Here is a 21477-nt window from a genome sequence, read left to right on the forward strand (position 1 = left end):
TTTTTAACCCCCTTTTGGGGGGAAGATAGAGAAACCAACATTCTTCTCAGCAGCTGCATTTTGCAGAAGTGATGGAAGTTGCTGTTGCCCACACAGAACAAACAGAGATCCAAGGAGCAACACAACTACCTCTGCGCTGGCTTGCCAAGTGTTCCTCAGTTTGAGATGAGATGGAGAAGGTTAGGCTCAGGAAGAACAGTCCTGCTTGTATTTTAACCTTGTTCTTTCATTTTAGCTTTATTCCTTGTCTGAATGAAAAACAAGTAGATCCAAGAATAGAATCCTTACAGAAGGGTGGTTTGAGAGTTTGCTTTGAGAACTTGCAAACAAAGACCCCCAGGTACTTTCCCATCTGAGCTGCTGTGTGGGCTGTAACCTGCTGGAGGTTTTCTAGAAGAGCTTTCATAATCATAGAATGGTTTGGGTTGGAAGGGACCTCCAAAGGCCATCTAGCCCAGTGCACTGAACAGGGACATATAGGAAGGACATGGACCTCGTGGAGTAGGTCCAGAGGAGGGCCACAAAAATGGTCAGGGGGCTGGGACACCTCTGCTACAAGGACAGGGTGAGGGAGGTGGGGTTCTGTTCAGGTTCTGTTCAGCCTGGAGAACAGAACATTCCAGGGAGACCTAATAGCAGCCTGCCAGTACCTGAAAGGGGCTACAAGAAAGCTGCAGAGGGACTGTTTGCAAAGGGACAGCATGGGGGGCAATGGTTTGAAATGAGAGAAGAGTAGATTTAGATTGGATGTTAGGAATAAGTTCTTTATTGTGAGGGTGGTGGAACACTGGAGCAGGTTGCCCAGGGAGGTAGCTGAGGCCCCAGCCCTGGAGATATTCGAGGTCAGGCTCAAGAATGCTCTGAGCAACCTGATCTAGTGGACGTCACCCTTAGAGAGGTGAAATCTCCTCCTGCGTTACAATAAATCCATGCAAAAAATGTAACAGGTTGGCCTAATGGAAACTGACGTTATGACTGAATCTACAGTGAATACTCTGACAGTTCCATTCAACATTGACGTTGCCTGCTTGCAAGCTCAAAAAGCAGAGTAAATGTTGCTGAATTAAAGCATGGAATAGTTAGCAGTAATATATCTCCCTGCTGCTTTCTTGTGCTAATGAAAGCCAATAAGATGGTAATTGCAGTATCTTTTGCCAATCTGTGCTTAATGATAACCTTTGATATAAATGAACTTCTTTCACATATAACAGCCTTCATCCCAGTGCTGGCAGGTGAGAAAATTCATAAAGGAAGCACATAATTGAATTTTCTGCAGCAGGTAATGTAGCAGAACATTATGGTGCACAACCAAGAGCACAAGCAACAGAATGCCTTCAAAAGCACAGGCAAAGTGCTACTTAGACTTTATTTTCTTGATGCTGTACAGTACCTCAGTTAATAAGGTTTGTTGTTGGAACAATCACTTTTACAGGAGAAACAACAAAGAGTCTCAGAGTGGTGGGGGGTTGGAAGGGACCTCTGGAGATCATCTAGTCCAACATCCCTGCTAAAGTAGGTTTATTGAGGAAATAAGCAGATTTACAGGAGAAATAAACAATAAAGAGCAGCATAACATTTACAGAACCCCTGGGTTCTTCCTTAGCTTATTGTGTGCTCAATAAAACTATTCTTGGAAACAGAGGGATCTGCTTTTCCAGGATTGCAGAACTCCAGGCTGCAGTCAGGAATCTGAAGCTTGGGAAGGGGTGGAAAATAGCTGCAGCAGCTCAGCATCTCATCTTAAACAATCAGAAATTGTCTAATGATTTCTGAAGTGGTTTATTGCAATAATGAAAAAACAGCAGGGCCTTGTTCATTATTGCTGTTCCTCATCTTCTCATCAGCTCTGGAAGACTTCAGGATATTCCAGGGTCATATTTAATTCCAGTCATTTGAAAGCCCCTGTGTAGGTGCTGGTACCTTTCCTCAAGTCAGTGATAGTAGATTACTTCTTTCTGAAATACTCTTGGCATTTTAATTTTTTTTCAGTGGGATTATTTTCATATAAGAAGAATTTCCTACAACCAAATCTGAGCAGAACATGCAAATTGTATCCTGGGCTGCATCAAAAGTGTGGCCAGAAAGGCAAGAGAGGGGATTCTGCCCCTTGACTCTGCTCTGCTGAGAGCACACCTCCAATACTGCCTCCAGTTCTGGTGTCCCCAGCACAAGAAGGACACAGAACTGGTGGAGTGAGGCCAGAGGAGACCACAAAGATGATCCAAGGGTTGGAACATCTCTGTGAGGATAGGCTGAGGGAGCTGGGGGTGTTCAGCCTGGAGAAGAGAAGACTCCAGGGGGACCTTAATGCTGCACTCCAATAACTGAAGGGATCCTACAGGAAGGCTGCAGAGGGACTTTTCATGAGGGTGTCTAGAGACAGGACAAGGGGGAATGGTTTGAAGCTGAGGGAGAGCAGGGTTAGACTGGAGCTGAGGAAGAAGTTCTTCAGTAGGAGAGTGGTGAGACTCTGGAATAGGCTGCCCAGGGAGGCTGTGGCTGCCTCCTCCCTGGGGGTGTTGAAGGCCAGGTTGGATGAGGCCTTGAGCAGCTGAGTCTAGTTGAGAGGTGTCCCTGCCCATGGCAGGGAGGGTGGAGGAGATGATCTCTGAGGTCCCTTCCACCCTCTCCATGGCAGGGAGATTGGAGGAGATGATCTCTGAGGTCCCTTCCACCCTGAGCCATTGCATTGTTCTTGCCAGACCTGCAGCTCTGTGTAACGTTCAGCTACTCAACCAGATGTGTCTTGGGCTGACAACACTCAGATCAGGTCACCTGCTTGCACACCCAGGTGGGGTGGGTTATGCTCAGTGGTTTGAATTATGCTCTGATTGCAGTGAAGGAGGAAGCTCCCAGCAATCTCAGGTGTGCTAGTCAGGGCCCTAATTCAATTCAGATGGCAAGAGTTTGGTTTATGGATTGTTTTGTTATCCGTAACAAGTCAGGAAGCCAAAAGCTCAGTCACTTGTGCAAGACTTCCGTAGACAAAAACAGTTGGATTGGTTGGGATTTTGGTGGTTCTAATTGGCTACACAGAACTGCAACAGCCTCATAATGCATATTTTAAAATGTTTATGCAAATTTGTGTAGCTTTCTGCTTTTTCTCACTCTGTTTCTTTGATCTTTTACAAACTTCCCTTTATGTTCTTCTGATTAAATAATAAACCTGGGGATTTCTGCCCTATCATAAATAAATATTTTATTGCTAACAATTTGGATCAAGTTTGAAGTCATCAAAGAGTTTTGAAAAGATGCTGAAGAAACTTCTCAGCCATGCAGAGTAGAGGCAGTCTAAAGACAATTATTTTGGTGCAGCATTTTATTTTCCTTGGGTGTTTGAAGTGGACTTTCAACATAGGAAAAAAAAAAGTGCAGATACCCTGTGTAAAATATGGTGTGTTGAGTATGATCTGCTTTAATGGGGTGTGACAAAAGCTGATATGGTACTGATTTTAACAGTAGAGGGTAAAATGCTCTACTTGATCTAATCCTTTTGCATCTCTCAGTATTGAGGTGTGCAAAGAGAGGAAGAAATGAAGGGGAGTTGATTTGCAGTAAAATGTGCTTTGATAAGCTTTGACCCTCCTGCACCTAAATCACACTCTTGAGACAGAGACACATTTCAAGCAGGAAACACCTCCACAGGAAACACCTCCACAGTTAAGGAATATTTATGGAGGGCATAGTTATGCCTTTTCCCTTTTCTAACTAGTAAAATACTGGTTAATATATCATAAAATCACAGAGTGGCTCAGGTTGGAAGGGAGCTCAGAGATCATTTCCTCCAACCTCCCCACCAGGGGCAGGGACACCTCTCAACTAGACTCAGCTGCTCAAGGCCTCACCCAACCTGGCCTTCAACACCCCCAGGGAGGAGGCAGCCACAGCCTTCCTGGGCAGCCTATTCCAGAGTCTCACCACCCTCCTGCTGAAAAACTTCTTCCTCAGATCCAGTCTAACCCTGCTCTCCCTCAGCTTCAAACCATTCTCCCTTGTCCTGTCTCTAGACATCCTTATGAAAAGTTCTTCTGCAGCCTTCCTGTAAGATCCCTTCAGGTATTGGAAGGCAGAGGGAGATCTCCACTTGCACTTCTCATGCCCTCTAAACATCAAGCTGGTCACTGCTTTAGTCTTCTCACATTTCTGCAGCTGAACGTATACAGCTGAGCCATTTATTAAAAAGAAATCTTCATTCCCTCAGCTATAGAACTTTCACTCATTACATTAATATGAGTTATGTTGTTACAGTTCCCATTGGTGGAGCTTCCTTCATTTGAAGTTTAATTAAATCCATTTCATTATTTGTTATAAATCAAGAGATATTTCAGTTACAGAGCTGTTCCCTTGTGACCAGTTAATTATGGGAGGTCTTTGTAGTCCTGCAGTTATGGAGATGCCTTTTATCTTCTGGTCCTTTTGAAATGTTTAGTGTTTCACATTCTCTCTTTTTCCTTGAGACAAATGTTTGGGTTTGAGAATAAATTGTTGCTTTGAACTACATCAGAAGGAGAATTGTTGTTTTAACCTCAAATGGCTGACAGTCACACATCAGAGGCAGGTTTGATCTGCAATTCAGGTGAAGGTACATCAGTGCAGCTCTAGAGAGAGGGCTTGAGAAAAGGACTCTCCGCAGGCAGACTTAGTCCAGAAGCTGAGTCCAGCAGGCAAATCCAAGCTGAGTTTACCTATGATTAAAGCAGCCTTGTAGAGCTTTGGTTTCATTTGGAAGTGTGGTGAGGGAAGGAGGGTCTGACTGAAGCACAGACACCTGAAAGGCAGCAGCAGAGTGTGCAAGGACTGTGGTGGGTTGTTTTTTTCTTCCTGAGAGAATAACTAGATTACTCTGTACCCACTTTCTACAACTGAATAAAAGCTGACAGTCTTACCAGCTTCTGGAAGCTGTTGTGTAAGCTCCTTGTATGTCTTTCTGAATCAGCATTGTGTACCTCTGGTAACTGTCAGCAAGACCTAAGTAGAAAAGTGTCAAACCTCACTGCATGTGAGCCATGGCTGTGTGTGTTTAGGCACTGGGAGGGACTGCCCAGGGAGGTGGTGGAGTTGCCATCACTGGAGGTCACAGGCCCACAGGATGTTAGGGGTTGGAAGGGAGCTCCAGAGATCATCAAGTCCAACCCCCCTGCCAGAGCAGGACCAGAGAATCCAGCACAGGTCACACAGGAACACATCCAGACAGGGCTTGAAAGTCTCCAGAGAAGAAGACTCCACAGCCTCTCTGGGCAGCCTGTTCCAGTGCTCTGTGACCCTCACAGTGCAGAAGTTCCTCCTCATGTTGAGGTGGAACCTCCTGTGCTGGAGTTTATACCTATTGCCCCTTGTCCTAAAGTCTCTTGTGTGCATCTTTTTTTCTTTAAATAGATCTGAGTTTAGCACTGAGGATTCTTGTATCATCTCCTCAGAAGAAGGCAGTTACTTGGGAAGTTCTTCACATGAAAATATTTACAGTTGGTGGTCTTTAAGAAAACATTGGTTCTGGCATGGTTTAGGTGATGTCGTAGGCTGGACTTAATGATCTTGGAGGTCTTTTCCAGCCTCAGTAATTCTGTGGTTCTGTATTGCTGGGATCAGAATGGTTCTCCAAGCTCAGCAGACACAAGGATGTTACAGACCCAGTAATGAAAAATGACCTGCTCCAGGTAGATGCCTACAGTTGTTTAGAATTGTATTTATGTCAGCATTTCAGTTCAGAGCAGCAGGACAGCTTTGGAGCAAAGCTGCTCATCCTCCTTTATTGCATCGTGGTTTGCATCCCAGGTTGGTTTTGGTGTGGACAAGCCAGATTCCTTCTGCAAGAAACGAAGCCAGTATCTCAGAACCATCAAATCATGTCTTGAGACACATTCAGACTACATGCAGTGTGGGAGTATTAGGTCCAGGGAATCAGACTGCCTTCCCTGAGGCAAAACTGCTGAACCTCTGTGTAGGTGTAGGCCTTCAACACTGTCTAGTTCAATCCTCTGATCTGCTCTTGACAGGCTGTGAATTCAGACGTAGCCAGAGGGTCTGCAGAAAGTACATGAACCAAATCTGGGGTCCATCTGTGCCCTAGCTCCCCACAGGGGAGATCTATTCTCTCTGCTGCTTTTGAAGAGAGAAGAGAAGAAAGGATCACATATCTGAATGGCACTATCCAGAAAGGAACTGAGTATTTGCAGCTCCTTTATATTAGGAGGAAGTTGAGGGAAGTTATAATGCAGATGAAAGCTGGCTGGACACATAGCCTCAGATAGCCATGATCAGTGGTTCAGTGTGGATGGATAGTGAGAAAGGGAGGAAACTCTTTATCATCTCTTGCAGTTGATGTCAAACATGGAAACACATCCTTGGTCCTTCTCAATGGATCAGTTACAAACAGGATTAAACCAGAAGGTTTTGCACCTGCAGCAGAAGTGTTTGTCCCTGAAACTGGTGAAACATTTCACCTCAGAACACTCTACCTGGCTGCAGAGTGGTCTCTGACAGAGATAGGAGTGCAGATGAGTAAGAAGAGTGAGTGGCAAAAGAAGATGTTTAAACCCAGGTGTATTTTCACTTGTTCCACTGTTCCATTAGAACAGAAGGGCAAAAGACTCCATACTCGCAGCGCTGCTTTTTGGCAAAGCTCATGGTAGCTTTCATGTGGAGATTTCTGATGTCCCCAGACCTCCAAAGATCATTGAGTCCAACCCCCCTGCCAGAGCAGGACCAGAGAATCCAGCACAGGTCACACAGGAATGCATCCAGATGGGGCTTGAAAGTCTCCAGAGCAGGAGACTCCACAACCTCTCTGGGCAGCCTGTTCCAGTGCTCTGTGACCCTCACAATGAAGAAGTTCCTCCTCATGTTGAGGTGGGACCTCCTTTGCTGGAGTTTCTATCCACTGCCCCTTGTCCTATCACAGGGTGCAAGTGAGCAGAGCCTGTCCCCAGCCCTCAGATATTTATAAACATTTATTAAATCCCCTCTCAGCCTTCTCCTCTCCACACTAACCAGCCCCAGGGCTCTCAGCCTGTCCTCATCAGGCAGTGCTCCAGTTCCTTCAGCATACTGGTAGCCCTCCACTGGACTTTCTTGAGTAGATCCCTTTCCCTTTTGAACTGGGGAGCCCAGAATTGGATGCAATATTCCAGGTGTAGTCTCACCAGGGCAGAGTAGAGGGGGAGGAGAACCTCCCTGGATCTGCTGGACACACAGCTCTCTTTTAATGCTGATTTATTCCCTTCCAAAAAACATCAGCTGCGGTGGATGTGATATGGCAGTAGGGTAATGAGGAGTCCATTTGCTCTTCAGGTTGTTGTTGCAAAGGCTTGTTTAAAAACATGCTGAAATGAAACGTTATTGTTGTACCTCACTTTAAACATCAGCTAACCTAAGCTCCTACATACCTTCCCCTCCCATGAGAGCTCTAATGGCATTAAAGTTGCATTCCAGTCAGCTTGCCTTTAACAGTGTTCTCTCTGAATCCATAGCATTGGGTTTTAAGGGCAACAGGATGTTGCTGGAGACCTGAATTAAAAGGGCAAGACTTTTGACAACAACTGTAAAGAATTTGATAGGCCAAGGTGGTGACAGAATATGTGCAGCACCATCAGCGTTTGAGAAAGAGACAGAAAAATGAGAGAGAGATTTGCTGGGAATTGCTACTAATTGTGTAGAAATTTCATTAAATGGAAATGAATAGCTGATGGTAAACCCTTAAGAGATGCTGGTAAGGTATCTTCAATATAAGAATGCAGTGGGAGTAATGTGGGACTGTGAAATACCTTCCTGATTTTTGATGCAATGACTTCCTCATAACTATGTATGAGCCCCTTAGTGCTTGAATGCTGAGCTGTCCCATCCCACTGGCTCCCCTCAAAGATTTTGTGTTTTACTTCGGATTGGTTTTGATGTTGCTTCTCCCCACCCCCCGTTTATGGTTCACTCCCTGCTGTCTAATCCTCTCTGCAAGTCTGCTGCTGCTGCTGCCAGATCAATATCCCTCTGCACAGATTAAAGTGATGTGTGTTCCTCAAAGGCTCCCCAGCTGCAGGTGGTGTGTTTGCATGTGTACCAGCATGGCTTTTCTGACAGCACCAGCAGTGTGCAGAATACTGATTGACCTACCTACTAAGTCTTAAATACAGCACAAGGCACAGTTGTGCCTGTGTGGTCGAGGGAGGGGATTCTGCCCCACTCCACCACTCTGTGGTGCTGTGTCCAGCTCTGGAGTCCTCAGCACAGGAAAGGCATGGACCTGTTGAGCATTCAGTATCACAGTCCTGCACTGAATAGAATCATGGAATGGGTTGGGTTGGAAGGGACCTTTCAAGGTGGGCTTCTCATCCATCAACACACCCAAGTCTCTTTCTTCAGACTTTCTTTCTTCAACCCACCCTGGTTTTGTGCCAGTGCAGGACCTTGCATTTTGACTTGTTGAACCTCATGCAGTTGGCACTGGCCCACTTCTGAAGCCCACAGATCAATAAAATGTCCTTTGACAGAATTAGTCTTGGTGACAGCCATGTTGGCTATCTACTGAGTGCTCTTTGCTGCTTTTGTATTTATAGTCAGTTGGTGAGATGCAGCCACTCATAAGAAAATGAAATGCAATCTGAGCTCCATTCAAACAGCAGGAGCTCTCTGCAGAACCTCATTATTATGTGACACACAACTGGAAGAGCTGGGCACCCTCACTTGTGACTGAAGGGATGTGAATGAATTCTGTCTTTTGTGGATCCCACTCTTCATCCTGTCCTTTTCCCAAAAGGGAAGGAAGTTTTGTGCAGTATTTTATTGTTGCTTTGAGTGGCACACATATCACACATATATAGACCTAGAAATCATATACCTGCACCTTGAACTCAGATCTATACACCTAGAAATCATATCTATGCACCTAGGAATACATTTTGTTCCCTCCTGGGGAAGTGTTGCTGGGGGAAGGAAGTACAGGAGTGGGTCAGCCTTCCATGTTCCTCCTAGAAGAAGGCAGCTCCAGCCCAGGTGGCTCTTACTCTTTTGGGAGCAGGATTACTTGGGTTTAACTTTCTTTAACTTTTTACTATAACTTTCCCTTTTCCACACTCTTCTGCTGGAATACACAAAACTTTAAGGTTCTGCAGATACTTTCCCAGAGAGCTGGCAGTTGGTTTAGTATTGGTCCCAACTAGTAAAACCCCCAAACCTCTCTGAAATGAAGTATGTGATTAAGTTTACATTTTTAGGTTTAGAAAATGCATTTTTGAAATTTCTTTCCCACCTAGAAGAGCATAACACAGACGATGTAGAAAGAAGAGAAAGGCAAAAGAGGAGATTTTCTACTGAAACTTAGTTGCCATTTTTGTTCCTGTGCTTCCATTGCAGTGAAATGAAGCAGAAGCTGGATGAAGAGGGTAACAAGTGCAGCATCCTTTCCAAGCAGCAGAAGTTCAACGAGCACTGCTGCATTCGCTGCTGCTCCCCCTTCACCTTCCTCATCAACAGCAAGAGACAGTGCCAGGACTGCAAGTACAACATCTGCAAGAGCTGCAGCTCTTACCAGAAGAAGGAGAAGGCTTGGATTTGCAGTGTCTGCCAGCAAGCAAGGTAAAGACCTACTGTTTAGCTACCTCTAGAAAGCAGCTGTGGCCTCACCTGGGCTTTTCCATGTGTTTGTCAGTAGCTGCCTGTGGCAGTTCAGGCTTGGTGCCTCCTGTCACTGCCACATAAGCTACACCTCCAGTGTCCTGAGTGTCCACCCCAATAAGGTGGACAGAGGAAACTGTGTATTTCTACCCAGAAATCCTGCACCCTATCAATCCATCTGCAGAGTCCTTCTCTTCCTCTTTCTTCCCTCTTTGCTCCCATGGGAGATGCTTCCTATCAGGTAACAGTGGGGGAGGATCTCTTAGGCCTGTCTAGGCCTAATGCCAGGAGGAGAAGGGGGAGGGCAGTCTCAGACCTGGCCAGCCTCAGACTAGCCTAGCAGTGGGGAGGGGGAGAAAGAGCCCTGGGGGTTTGGGTAGACCCTCAGGTGGGGAGAAGGGAAGAGTTGGGAAGCCTTTGGGTGTTGTGTAAGGGACTCTGTACACTTTGGGATATCTTTACCACTATGCTTGTAGTTTCTGTAGTTTCACCAATTGCTTTTCCATTGAAACTTTCCATCACTCTTCAATCCATTTGTGAGTGTCATTCTTTTGTCTCTTTGGGGCAAGAGAGGATCTGTCTGGCCCCAAACCAGCACACTGCCACTGGCAGGCTGGGATGTGAAGTAGCTGTTTCTACAGCTTGGTTCCTGTGGTGGGATGTGCCTGGCTTTTTTCAGAGGTTAATTTGTTCCGAGAGTGTTTTGCTGGCATTTTCCAGGCTTGCTGAGCTGGACTGATGAATCAGCAAGCAGTAATTGGACTTAGCTTGAGCAGGGGCTGGGATCTCCTGAAGTGCCTGGGCTGCTAATGGAACCTGAGAGCAGATGGTGGTAAGGCAGTTAATCATTGTGCAGCAAATCCCACTGATGGCTTGGGAGTCGAAGGAGGGATGTTGGTGAATAGATGATCCAGCTGTGACTGTGCTTTGGAGTGCTTTCCTAAATGCCACCTCATTGGTGGGGATGCTTGAGGCATGCTTTGGCAAATAACCAGAGAAAATAGAAGTGCAACCTGTTGGATTTCTTAACATCTGTTAAGGCTATGCTGCCAGGCCTCTGTTTGCAGAGAGTACCAGGGATTTACTAGCTCACCCTTCTGAGGCTGGCAGAGCCCACAGCATTGAACACTGCACTGGCACTCGAGGTCTAGTCTAGGGGCAGTGAGTGCCCAGGACGTTTGTCAGTGAGTAGCATGCACTGGGATTGCTGCTAATGTGAAATAGGGCAGTGCTTCTGGTTGGATTTTCTGATGGGGTTTTCATGCAAATCTAGGCTGAGTGGGCTGCTTCAAATACACTGGAGAGTTGGGTGAAGCACAGCCTGGTGAAGGTCAGAGTGCTGCACCCAGGAGGAACAACCCCACACAGCAGTACAGGTTAGGGGGTGACCTGCTAGAAAGCAGCTCTGCAGAGAAGGACCTGGGAGTCCTGGTGAATAACAACTTCACCGTGAGCCAGCAATGTGCCCTTGTGGCCAAGAAGGCCAGTGGTGGCCTGGAGGGCGTTGATCAGCAGGTTGAGGGAACTTACAGCTGGAGTATTTTGTCCAGTTCTGGGCTCCCCAGTTCAAGAGAGACAGAGAACTACTGGAGAGAGTCCAGTGAAGGGTTACAAAGATGTTGAGAGCACTGGAGCATCTTTGTTATGAGGAAAGGTTGAGGGACCTGGGGCTGTTTATCCTGGAGAAGACTGAAAAGGGATCTTAACAATGCTTATTGATATCTAAATGGCAAATGTCAAAAGGGTGGGGCCAGTGTTTTTTCAGTGGTGCCCAGCAACAGGACAAGGAGTAGTGGCACAAACTGTAACACAGAAGTTCCACCTAAACATAAGGAAGAACTTTCCTGTGAGGGCAACAGAGCAGTGGAGCAGGCTGCTCAGAGAGATTGTGGAGTCTCCTTGTCTGGAGAGATTCCAGACCCTGCTTTAGCGTGGGGTTTGGGCTAGATGATGCCCAGAGGTCCCTTACAGCCCCTCCCATGCTGTGATTTGGCAGCCCCAGGCACAGCCCCGTGTAAAATGTTCGTATTTGAGATGGTTTCATTTGGAGAGATCCATTCACTGTAATGTGCTTTAATGTCAGCAGAACAGAGAGTATTTTTTAATATAGTAAAATTATTAGTAGATGTGATTTTTAGCCTGCCAAAGGATACATCTCTGCTTAGCTGATGCTATTGTAAAGCTTTCTGTAGTCTCTGGGGGGTGGGGGGAAGGAACAAACAGCAAATCGCCACCAAAATGTAGCAGAACCTCAGGATGGCTTGAGAAAAGAATTCTCTTAGTTACTGCCTGGACCTTGTGTTTGTTTATTGATGTATTTGACTGGTACAGAAGGGTTGGTTTCAGTCCTCAGTAGTGGAAAGCTAATGAAGATGTAACTCTGCTGAGCAGTTTTGGTTTGCTTCCCAGCAGGCTAAACCCTTTGGTAAGACAGAGCTGAAACAGCTCCTAGGTGATCAGCCTCAGCTCAGAGCTTGCATATTTCTGCTGTCTGAAGGCCTTGTCTGATGTTAGAGAGAACTTCTACACAATGTGGAGGCTCAGACTGTCATGTAAATGTCAGGAGATGTTTTTCCTTCTGAGACAGAGTTGTGTGGGAACACTTCACTTGCTCTGGGGCATAGCAGAACAGACAGAAGCTGTAGCTCTGCCCACGTGCATGTTGCCTCCACTGGACACTTGTGGGTCTTGTTCTGCTTCTGGAGAAGTCTTCTGAATGATCCCATGCATATTATACTGAAGGAATTTACTAACTTGAAGTAAATAGCAGTGAGAATTCTTTTCCTCAGCTGCATGTACTTGTAGAAACTGATACAATTCCTTCCAGCAATGCCTGCTGCTCTGCTCCCATTTTCTCCCCTTCCTTCTCTCACCACTATCTTTCTGTTTTCTGTCTGGTCTCTTGATCTCCTGCTTACCACCCTGTGGATCACAAGCACCATATCCTTTTGCTGACGGTACTCAGGGGGAGCACAAGATTTTGCACAAGAGTCAGGAAGTCTGTAGTTGGAGGAGGAGGAGGGAGATCTGTGCAGACTGATTGCTTTGGCAGGTTGATCTCTGATGGGTTTTAGTTTTTTTCTTTTTTGCTATCCTGATCTGTCTTAATTATTTCTGAAGTATGCACTGTGAAGAATTTCAGTTCTGCTAGACAGAACGAAGCTGTACTTGCATAACATACAGCAGCCTGCAATGCTGCTGCACTCAGCTTGGAGAGAAGCATCTAAAAATGGAATTGGAGGAGAGTAGGCAGGAGAGGTCTGTGAAATCAGCCAACTACAAGTGCTAATTAGGCCATCTTTGCTAGCTTGGAGTAGCCTCAGAAGTGAGCCTGTGGCTGAGTGCCTCCAGGGAGGACTAATCCATGTTCCAGGAGCTCTGGATTCCAATCTGAGCTGTTCACTGGATGACCTTGGAGAAGTTTCCATGTCTCAGGTTTCCCCATGTGCAGAATGGACTTAATGATGCTGAGCTCTTGGAGGTCAGTGGTTGAAAAGCAAAATGGGATGGTTGGAAAGTGCTAAGTGTTATTAATGTGCTGTTGTTGGAGAAGTTTTGCTGCAGTCAGCAGGGTTAAAACCTGTGTGGTGCAGCAGCACAGGAAGGTACATGGTTGGAGGGAAGGAATGAGAACAGAATATCAGAGCTTTGTGTTCAATGTTAATATGTAACTGCCTGACCCTACCTACTTTTGGCTACCACCTTTCCCTAGAGGAAATAAATATTATGTAAGCAGTGTGCAAAACTAAGGGGAGAAGGGCAATGTGAAAGGATAGAACATAGTTTGTCCACATAATAAACAGCATAGAAATTATAGACTGGGGGGACTTCTTGGGTTCTTGCAATCTTGGGTAGTTGCAATTGTCAAAAGCACTTCAGTCTCTAGCAAGGTGAGTGAATTAGTGTCTCTGTAGGGAACAGAAGACATTTATGATGACTTGTGGCAATCCTGTTTCTGTTTATCTAATCAGGGTGTCCCATATCCCCTGGCATCCAACCTTGAAGGTGTGTGTCCAATCCTGCAGGTGTGTGTCCACCCTTGAAGGTGTGTGTCCACCCTAGAAGGTGTGTCCAATCCTGCAGGTGTGTGTCCATCCCTGCAGGTGTGTGTCCACCCTTGAAGGTGTGTCCATCCCTGCAGGTGTGTGTCCAATCCTGCAGGTGTGTGTCCATCCCTGCAGGTGTGTGTCCACCCTTGAAGGTGTGTGTCCATCCCTGCAGGTGTGTGTCCAATCCTGCAGGTGTGTGTCCATCCCTGCAGGTGTGTGTCCACCCTTGAAGGTGTGTGTCCATCCCTGCAGGTGTGTGTCCATCCCTGCAGGTGTGTGTCCACCCTTGAAGGTGTGTGTCCACCCTTGAAGGTGTGTGTCCATCCCTGCAGGTGTGTGTCCATCCCTGCAGGTGTGTGTCCAATCCTGCAGGTGTGTGTCCACCCTTGAAGGTGTGTGTCCACCCTTGAAGGTGTGTGTCCATCCCTGCAGGTGTGTGTCCATCCCTGCAGGTGTGTGTCCATCCCTGCAGGTGTGTGTCCACCCTTGAAGGTGTGTGTCCATCCCTGCAGGTGTGTGTCCATCCCTGCAGGTGTGTGTCCATCCCTGCAGGTGTGTGTCCACCCTTGAAGGTGTGTGTCCATCCCTGCAGGTGTGTGTCCATCCCTGCAGGTGTGTGTCCACCCTTGAAGGTGTGTGTCCACCCTTGAAGGTGTGTGTCCATCCCTGCAGGTGTGTGTCCACCCTTGAAGGTGTGTGTCCATCCCTGCAGGTGTGTGTCCATCCCTGCAGGTGTGTGTCCATCCCTGCAGGTGTGTGTCCATCCCTGCAGGTGTGTGTTCACTCTTGTTTGGCAGTGTCCCCCCCACAGCTGCAGTTGCTCAGGTGCACCAGATACTGATACTAAAGAGTCATGAGAGGAAATTACTGCCTTGATACTCTGAAAGTCAGGACTTAGCTCCCAGTTTTCCTTCCAATCATCCTAACCTGAGAGTAGCTGTGTTAAACTTTGCATATCCCAGATCCTTTCTGGAGAAATACAATAGATGATGGTGGCAATTCCTTTAGGTTAAGTGCAGAGCTTCTTGGGGAAGGACCACCTCCAAGTCCTGCTCAGCTGATGGGTACTGCCAGAATGCAAACACAGCTCAGCACCACTTCTGAGCTGGGTGCTTCCCAGCATGTGGTTCAGCCTTCACATGGGCTTTGTTAAGTCTTCTTACACAAGGATTCTGCTGCTCTCAGTTCCAAGGTACTGTTCCAGTCTTTACGAAGCTGCTGTCTGAGCATTACTGAGGTTGAAGAGTGCCAGCTGTCAGAATTGCTTTTTAACAGAGTAAGTGGATGCATGCAATGGTTGCTGAATTGTGCTGAGTCTTGGGAGCTGTCTGATATTTGCACACTTCTCATTTAGGTCATAAAGGCATCATTGTGGCTTCCAAAATCATTTGGACACTTCCATTTTCCCGTGTGGTTGCTGGTGCTGATTCTGTGCATTTCAGATGTCTTTGGGTGACTTATGAAGGGAAGAAGAACTTAAAATGAAAACATAGCTTTAGTGAGGTGGAAAATTCACAGAATCACAGAATGTTAGGGGTTGGAAGGGACCTCCGAAGATCATCCAGTCCATCCCCACTGCCAGAGCAGGATCACCCAGGGCAGGAACACATCCAGGTGGGTTTGGAAAGTCTCCAGAGAAGGAGATTCCACCAGCTCTCTGAGCAGCCTGCTCCAGGGTTCTGTCACCCTCACAGTGCAAAACTTTTCCCTTCTATTTCCATGGAACCTTCTCTGCTTGCCCCTTGTCCTGTCATTGGGGATCCCTGAGCAGAGCCTGGCTCTGTCCTCCTGACACTGTCCTGCACATCTTTATCAACAGGAATGAGGCTTCTCAGCTCCAAGCTGCAGAGCCCCAGCTCCCTCAGCCTGTCCTCACAGGGAGATGTTCCACTGCCTTCAGAACCTTTCTGGCCCTGTGCTGGACTCTTTTGAAGCAGTTCCCTGAAGTCCTTCTTGAACTGAGGGGCCCAGAACTGGACACAATATTCCAGATACAGCCTCACCAGGGCAGAGTAGAAGGGGAGAAGAAAAAAAAGTGCTTCCTCCATGTCTCACATGTCTTACATAACAGATAAATATATCTAAGGGCTTATAGAGAGTTGGGGTTTTTTATAGTATGCGAAGGGAGTAAAATTTTTTATTACTCTGTAGGTGACAGAATTCATCAGGTGAAGAGGTAGGAGGCGGACCTGGATTCTGCTTCCTACTCATCACTTGCTCACCATCTGGTGTTGAAAAGGTCACCTTGCCTTTCCATTTTTTGCTCCATTATGGCATAGACTTCATCCCTGCCTGAATAAAATGTGCACATGTTAGTTTTGTATAGCTTAATTTTTTTTTTTGAGACCATACAGCCCTGGAGTGTCTGAATAGAAACTATGGATGTGACAGGCTCCATATGGGCAATCAGGATGTTGGAAGACTCTAGGCTTTTAGTAAGGAATAACAGATATGCCACCCAGTTACCTAGGAGAGACATTTTAAAGCTCTTTTCTTTCTGAATCCTTTGCAAGGATCAGCCCAGAGCCTCATCTCAACTATCACAGTATCACCAGTCTGCTTCTCTCTGCTAGATCTTAGTCCATGTGTGCTCTGCAACCTGCTTCTTCTTGACCACAGTAAGAGTTTGAAGAGCTTTCCAAGGCGGAAAAGCCTAGGTTGCTTTGTTATTCTAAGGGATGGGGTAATCCCATAGGTAGTTCCTCAGTCAGAAAAGCAGAAATATGGCTCAGAATTTGCTCCCTGTGTTCTGAAATACAGAGAAACAGCTGGATGGTGTTGGATGTGAAATCTGAGGAGAGCTCTCTATCAAATTCTCATAGTTGATAACATAGCAGATGAGAAATCTTGATAGAAAACAAAGAAATAAAACAGCCCAAACCACCACCACCAAGAAAAAAAAAACCAAAAACAAACAAACAAACAAAAAAAAACCAGGACCAAACAAACCTGTGTGGAGGGCTCCAGAGCTGGATGCAACACTCCAGCTGAGGTCTCAGCAGAGCAGAGAGGCAGAATCCCTTCTCTCCATCTCTGGCCATGCTGCTTGGGATGCAGCCCAGGCTGCCATTGTCCTTCTGGACTGCAGGCTCACACTGTTGCCTCATGTCCAGCTTCTCATGCACCAGCAACCCCAAGTCCTTTTCTCAATGTCAACATTCCCCAGGCTGGATTAGGTACCTAGGATTGCCCTGACCTAGGTGCAGGACCTTACACTTTGCCTTATTGAACCTCATGAGATCCTCCTCAGCCCACCTCTGCAGCCTGTCCAGGTCCCTCTGGATGGCACCCATCCCATCCTTCAGATTCAGCAACCAGACCACTCAAGAGAATTTGATCCTGGGTCACAATTTTTTCTCTATCTATTTGAGGCTGTAGTTTGACCTTTTGGTTTGCTGGGTTTAAGAAAGCTGGCACACATTTACAGATGGATTATGGTTTTATATTTTTTTTAACCTAAGTTTACTGCTACAGACTCTTGACTGCAATGCTGGATTGAAATAGGCTTCAAAAGTTAGACCAAGGGGCCTGCACTTGGGTCACAACAACCCCAAGCAACGCTACAGGCTTTGGGCAGTGTGGCTGGAAAGCTGTCTGGTAGAAAGGGACCTGGGGGTGCTAATGGACAAGCAGCTGAATAGGAGCCAGCAGTGTGCCCAGGTGGCCAAGAAAGCCAAAGGCATCCTGGCTGGGATCAGAAATGCTGTGTCCAGCAGGAGCAGGGAGGGGATTGTCCCCTTGTGAGCTCTGGGGAGGCCACACCTGGAGTATTGTGTCCAGTTTTGGGCACCTCAGTCCAAGAGAGATGTGGAGGTGCTGGAGCCAGGGCAGAGGAGGGCAAGGAAGCTGTGAAAGGCCTGGAGAAGAAATCTGCTGGAGAGCAACTGAAGGAGCTGGGGATGGTTAGTTTGGAGAAGAGGAGGCTGGAGGGTGACCTCATGGCTGTCTACAACTACCTGAAAGGACATTGTAGAGAGGCTGCTGCTGGTCTCTTCTCCCAGGTAATTAGTGATAGAACAAGAGGGAATGGCCTCAAGCTGCTGGGGAGGTTTAGACTGGACAGTAGGAAACATTTTTTCACAGAAAGAGTGGAGGCACTGGAATGGGCTGCCCAAGGAGGTCGTTGAGTCCCCAACCCTGGATGTGTTTGAAGGTGGTTTGGATGTGGTGCTTGGGGCTATGGTTTAGGGGTGCCCCTTGTAGAGTAGGGTTCTGTGTTGGACTTGGTGATCCTGAGGGTCTTTTCCAACCTGAATGTTTCTGTGGTTCTGTGAAATTACAAGGATTAAAAAAAAAAAAATCCTACATTTTTGGACACAAATTTGGCAGTTCATTTCCCAGGAAAAATACCAAGAATTCCACCTTGCAAAGAGCAGCCTAGGGACTGACAAAATTGAAGGCAAATGACCAGGCAAGTCACTGTATGCAAAGAAAAGCTGCCCTTTGCAGAAGTGATTGCTTGCTTTATGCTTCTGTGCTTCCACTGGATCCCTGCTCTGTAAACTTGAGCCGTTTTGCCTTGAGACCTTCCATTTGTCTTTGGTGTCAAACATCTCCATGGTAACATCTCACTTGTCTTTTTTCCCCCTTTCACTAGCTTTACCTTCCACTAGAAGAGTTGGTTATTACTGAGAAGAAACAGACTTCAGGTCTGGCTTAGTGACCATGGATAGTTTTCCTGGCATTGTGTTGGATCAGCTAATGCAGTAGGCTTATCTGTCTCATCCATTGGGGTCTAGTTGTCCTTTCTTTCTTTTTTCTTTTTTTTTGCTTTTCTTTTGTTTAAAAAAGATTTTTACCATCCAGAGGGTTCCAGGAAGAACCCTGAGTAAAGGCCATCTAATGCTCTAAAAGTCTCAGTGACCTACCAAGATATTTAAAGAGCATTTAAGGTGCAGTGGTGAGCAGAAAGTTCTGTATTGCAGTGATTGAGATGACTGTGAAGGGTTAACTCAGATATGTGCATTGTAATATCTCTTCATTTCCATTTCAATTTTTTCCCATTAAATTTCTTTTGGACTGGGCTGTCCAACGGAAATTTCTCACTGGTTTGTCCACAGCACATCTGCCTCACTGTAGTGCCACTGCTGGAGTGAGAAAAGGACTATCCAGAGGCTGAAGCACCTGCTTCATTTGTTGCAGAAGGTGGGAGTAATGTGGTCAATAGGCCAAAACTTGCCCTGGAGGCACAGCTGGAATTTCTGCACAGGACTCACAGCTTCTGCATTCCTTTCTGCAAAGGAAAAAAACCCAGACCAGTCCTGCCCGTGTGCTACTGGACCAAGTCCTGCATGAATCTTTAGCAAGCTCAGCAGGGTTCAGAAAGCCTTAGAGGCTTGGGCACTGGAAGGCAGAGGAGTTAGCAGGTGGTTGTCAGCCTTGGGGAGAGGAAAATGGAATGCTTGGCCAGTGTTTGATCTCAGAGAGCTGTCAGGAGCAGATCTCTCAGGCTCTGCTCCTGCCTTTGCAAGAGCACTTAGTGCATGGAGTGTGTTAGGAAAGTCACAGCACTCTGCTGAGTCTGCTGTACTTCACTATGAGTTCTCAACATCTACAGCTTGTGTGGCCCATGAGGCCACCAGCAAGACCTGGTGCTGCTCATTTGACTGTAGCCTACTCTACTGCTGCAGAGGAGCCATCCCTGTGCTGGGGTTAGGAACATCCCTTGAAGCTCTGGTAGATCAACAAAGTTAGAGTTTTTTTGTGCTGTAGATTGTTCCCCATGTTGCCAGACAGGACGCTTTTCTGTGCTGAGGTTGTCTCTTTGTACTTGTTTTTCATTGTTGGTTGTTTTTTTGTTTCCTGTTGGGCATGCTAGGGCCTCTACACTGGCAGATTTGGTACAGAAATACACTGTGATGTTCAATAGCAACATCTAGGGCTTGATTCCTTCCTCCCAGCCCCCTCTGGAAGTTTCCTTAAGAGCCTGAAAATCAAGTTGTAACCTTAATTAACAGAGAGTTGGGAGTCATTCCAGCATGGATTATTTGACAGTGTGAGCCTGCCTTCTCCTGTCATTGCAAGCCAGCCTGAAACTGGGATCCTTTTACTGCTCCTCTTCAGCAATTAAGTGTTAACCATGAAAGGGAAAATTTAGTAGAGGGAGAGAGAGCCTTTTCTAACTTTAAAGGTGACATTGCAAAGAGTGGAGTTTTAATTAAAAGTGCTGCCAACATCCACTGAAACTTTATTGTCCAGGCTATCAGCTGTAATCATCTTTTCCTAAGGAAGTTTAATCAAAGAGCACAAAATCAATGCTACCTTGATGTGAAAATACAGCAACAGGATTCTTACGGCATATCTATTTTCATAATTTAATGCTTTTAAATATTTGAAATATAATTTTTAAAAAAATATTGCACACACCTCCCAAGCAGAAATCCAGGCTGGGTGCAGAGTGGGTTGAGAGCAGCTCTGAAGAAAGAGCCTTGGGTGCACTGATTGATGAGAAGCTCTCCAGGAGCTGGCAGTGCCCTCATGCAGCACAAGAAGGCAAATCATGTGCTGGGCTGCATCCAGAGGAGTGTGGGCAGCAGGGCAAGAGAGGGAATTCTGCCCCTTGACTCTGCTCTGCTGAGACCCCACCTCCAATCCTGCCTCCAGTTCTGGTGTCCCCAGCATAAGAAGGACACAGAGCTGCTGGAGTGAGTCCAGAGGAGGCCACAAAGGTGATCCAAGGGCTGGAGCACCTCTGCTATGAGGATAGGCTGAGGGAGCTGGGGGTGTTCAGCCTGGAGAAGAGAAGACTCCAGGGGGACCATAGAGCTGCCTTCCAATAGCTGAAGGGATCCTACAGGAAGAGTGCAGAGGGACTTTTCCTAAGGGTGTCTAGCAATAGGGTAATGGGCAATAGTTTGAAGCTGAGGTTCTCTTCCCCCTCTACTCTGACCTCATGAGACCAGAGCTGGAATACTGTATCCAGATTTGGGCTCCCCAGTTCAAGAGAGACAGGGATCTGCTGGAGAGAGTCCAGCAGAGAGCTGTGGGGATGATGAGGGGACTGCAACATCTCTCCTATGAAGAGAGACTGGGAGACCTGGGGCTGTTTAGTTTAGGACTGTTCCCTATTTGGATATCCTAGCTATCCAAAGTAGATACAGCAAAATCATGCTGTAGACATCTAGAATTACTCCATTAAGTCAGTTTAGGGGTAGTGAAATCGTTACTACTTCAGACAAGTAGTTTTCTTATTCCCTTTTTTTTTAATTCCCCAAGAGAAGAGCAAGTACTAAATATATTTAATAATGTGTTGAAATCTGTCAGCTTATTGCTTCAGGAAGTTGCAATGCTTTTAACATTGGTGAATGAAACATTTAAGGTATTTCCTTCACAGAAAGTATGGCTTTCTGATGCATTTTGCTGTCTGGATGTGTTTTTTTCCTCTACTAATAGTAGGTGTCAGATAGTAGATTGCAATATCTTTCTAAATTGCTTTGTTTCCCTCTCACAAATTTCACTGGGTTTTCTTCCAGGCATGATTCTCTCTGTTCAAGTGATACCTCCTGCTTTCTCTAATGAAGGCACAGTTACAGAGTGGCCTTCAATCTGAGTTAACTTCTGCATTTTTGACTTCCAGTGGGAATGAGGTGAATGAGTGGATCTCAGAGCAAAAGGTTAAGAGTGGTGGAATATGCCAGGACACAAGAGAGAAAGATGAGTTAGCACTGCTTAGTAAGGAATTAATCACTTGTCACAGTTAAACCTTAAGACTTGCATTAAATTCGATTTGATCCAATCTGCTGGTAGCAGGAAAGAAGGTCCACCAAGAAACCAGGCTGAGGTATTTCCATACACCTGCACTGTCCCCAGCATAAGAAGGACACAG

At 46.3% G+C, this 21477-nt stretch overlaps 1 protein-coding gene across 3 annotated transcripts in view; it reads left to right on the top strand.

The window, feature by feature from the left end:
- The window catches only part of MYRIP (myosin VIIA and Rab interacting protein), a 135373-nt gene that overhangs the window by 38834 nt on the left and 75062 nt on the right, over positions 1 to 21477 (top strand). For all 3 annotated transcript variants that reach the window (XM_054385155.1, XM_054385156.1, XM_054385157.1), the window contains exon 2: positions 9343 to 9564. In XM_054385155.1, coding sequence (XP_054241130.1) covers positions 9343 to 9564 — 222 coding nt within the window. The remainder of the gene's footprint in view (positions 1 to 9342; positions 9565 to 21477) is intronic.

This window comes from Indicator indicator, chromosome 11, assembly GCF_027791375.1.
Source record: "Indicator indicator isolate 239-I01 chromosome 11, UM_Iind_1.1, whole genome shotgun sequence".
Taxonomy (NCBI): domain Eukaryota; kingdom Metazoa; phylum Chordata; class Aves; order Piciformes; family Indicatoridae; genus Indicator; species Indicator indicator.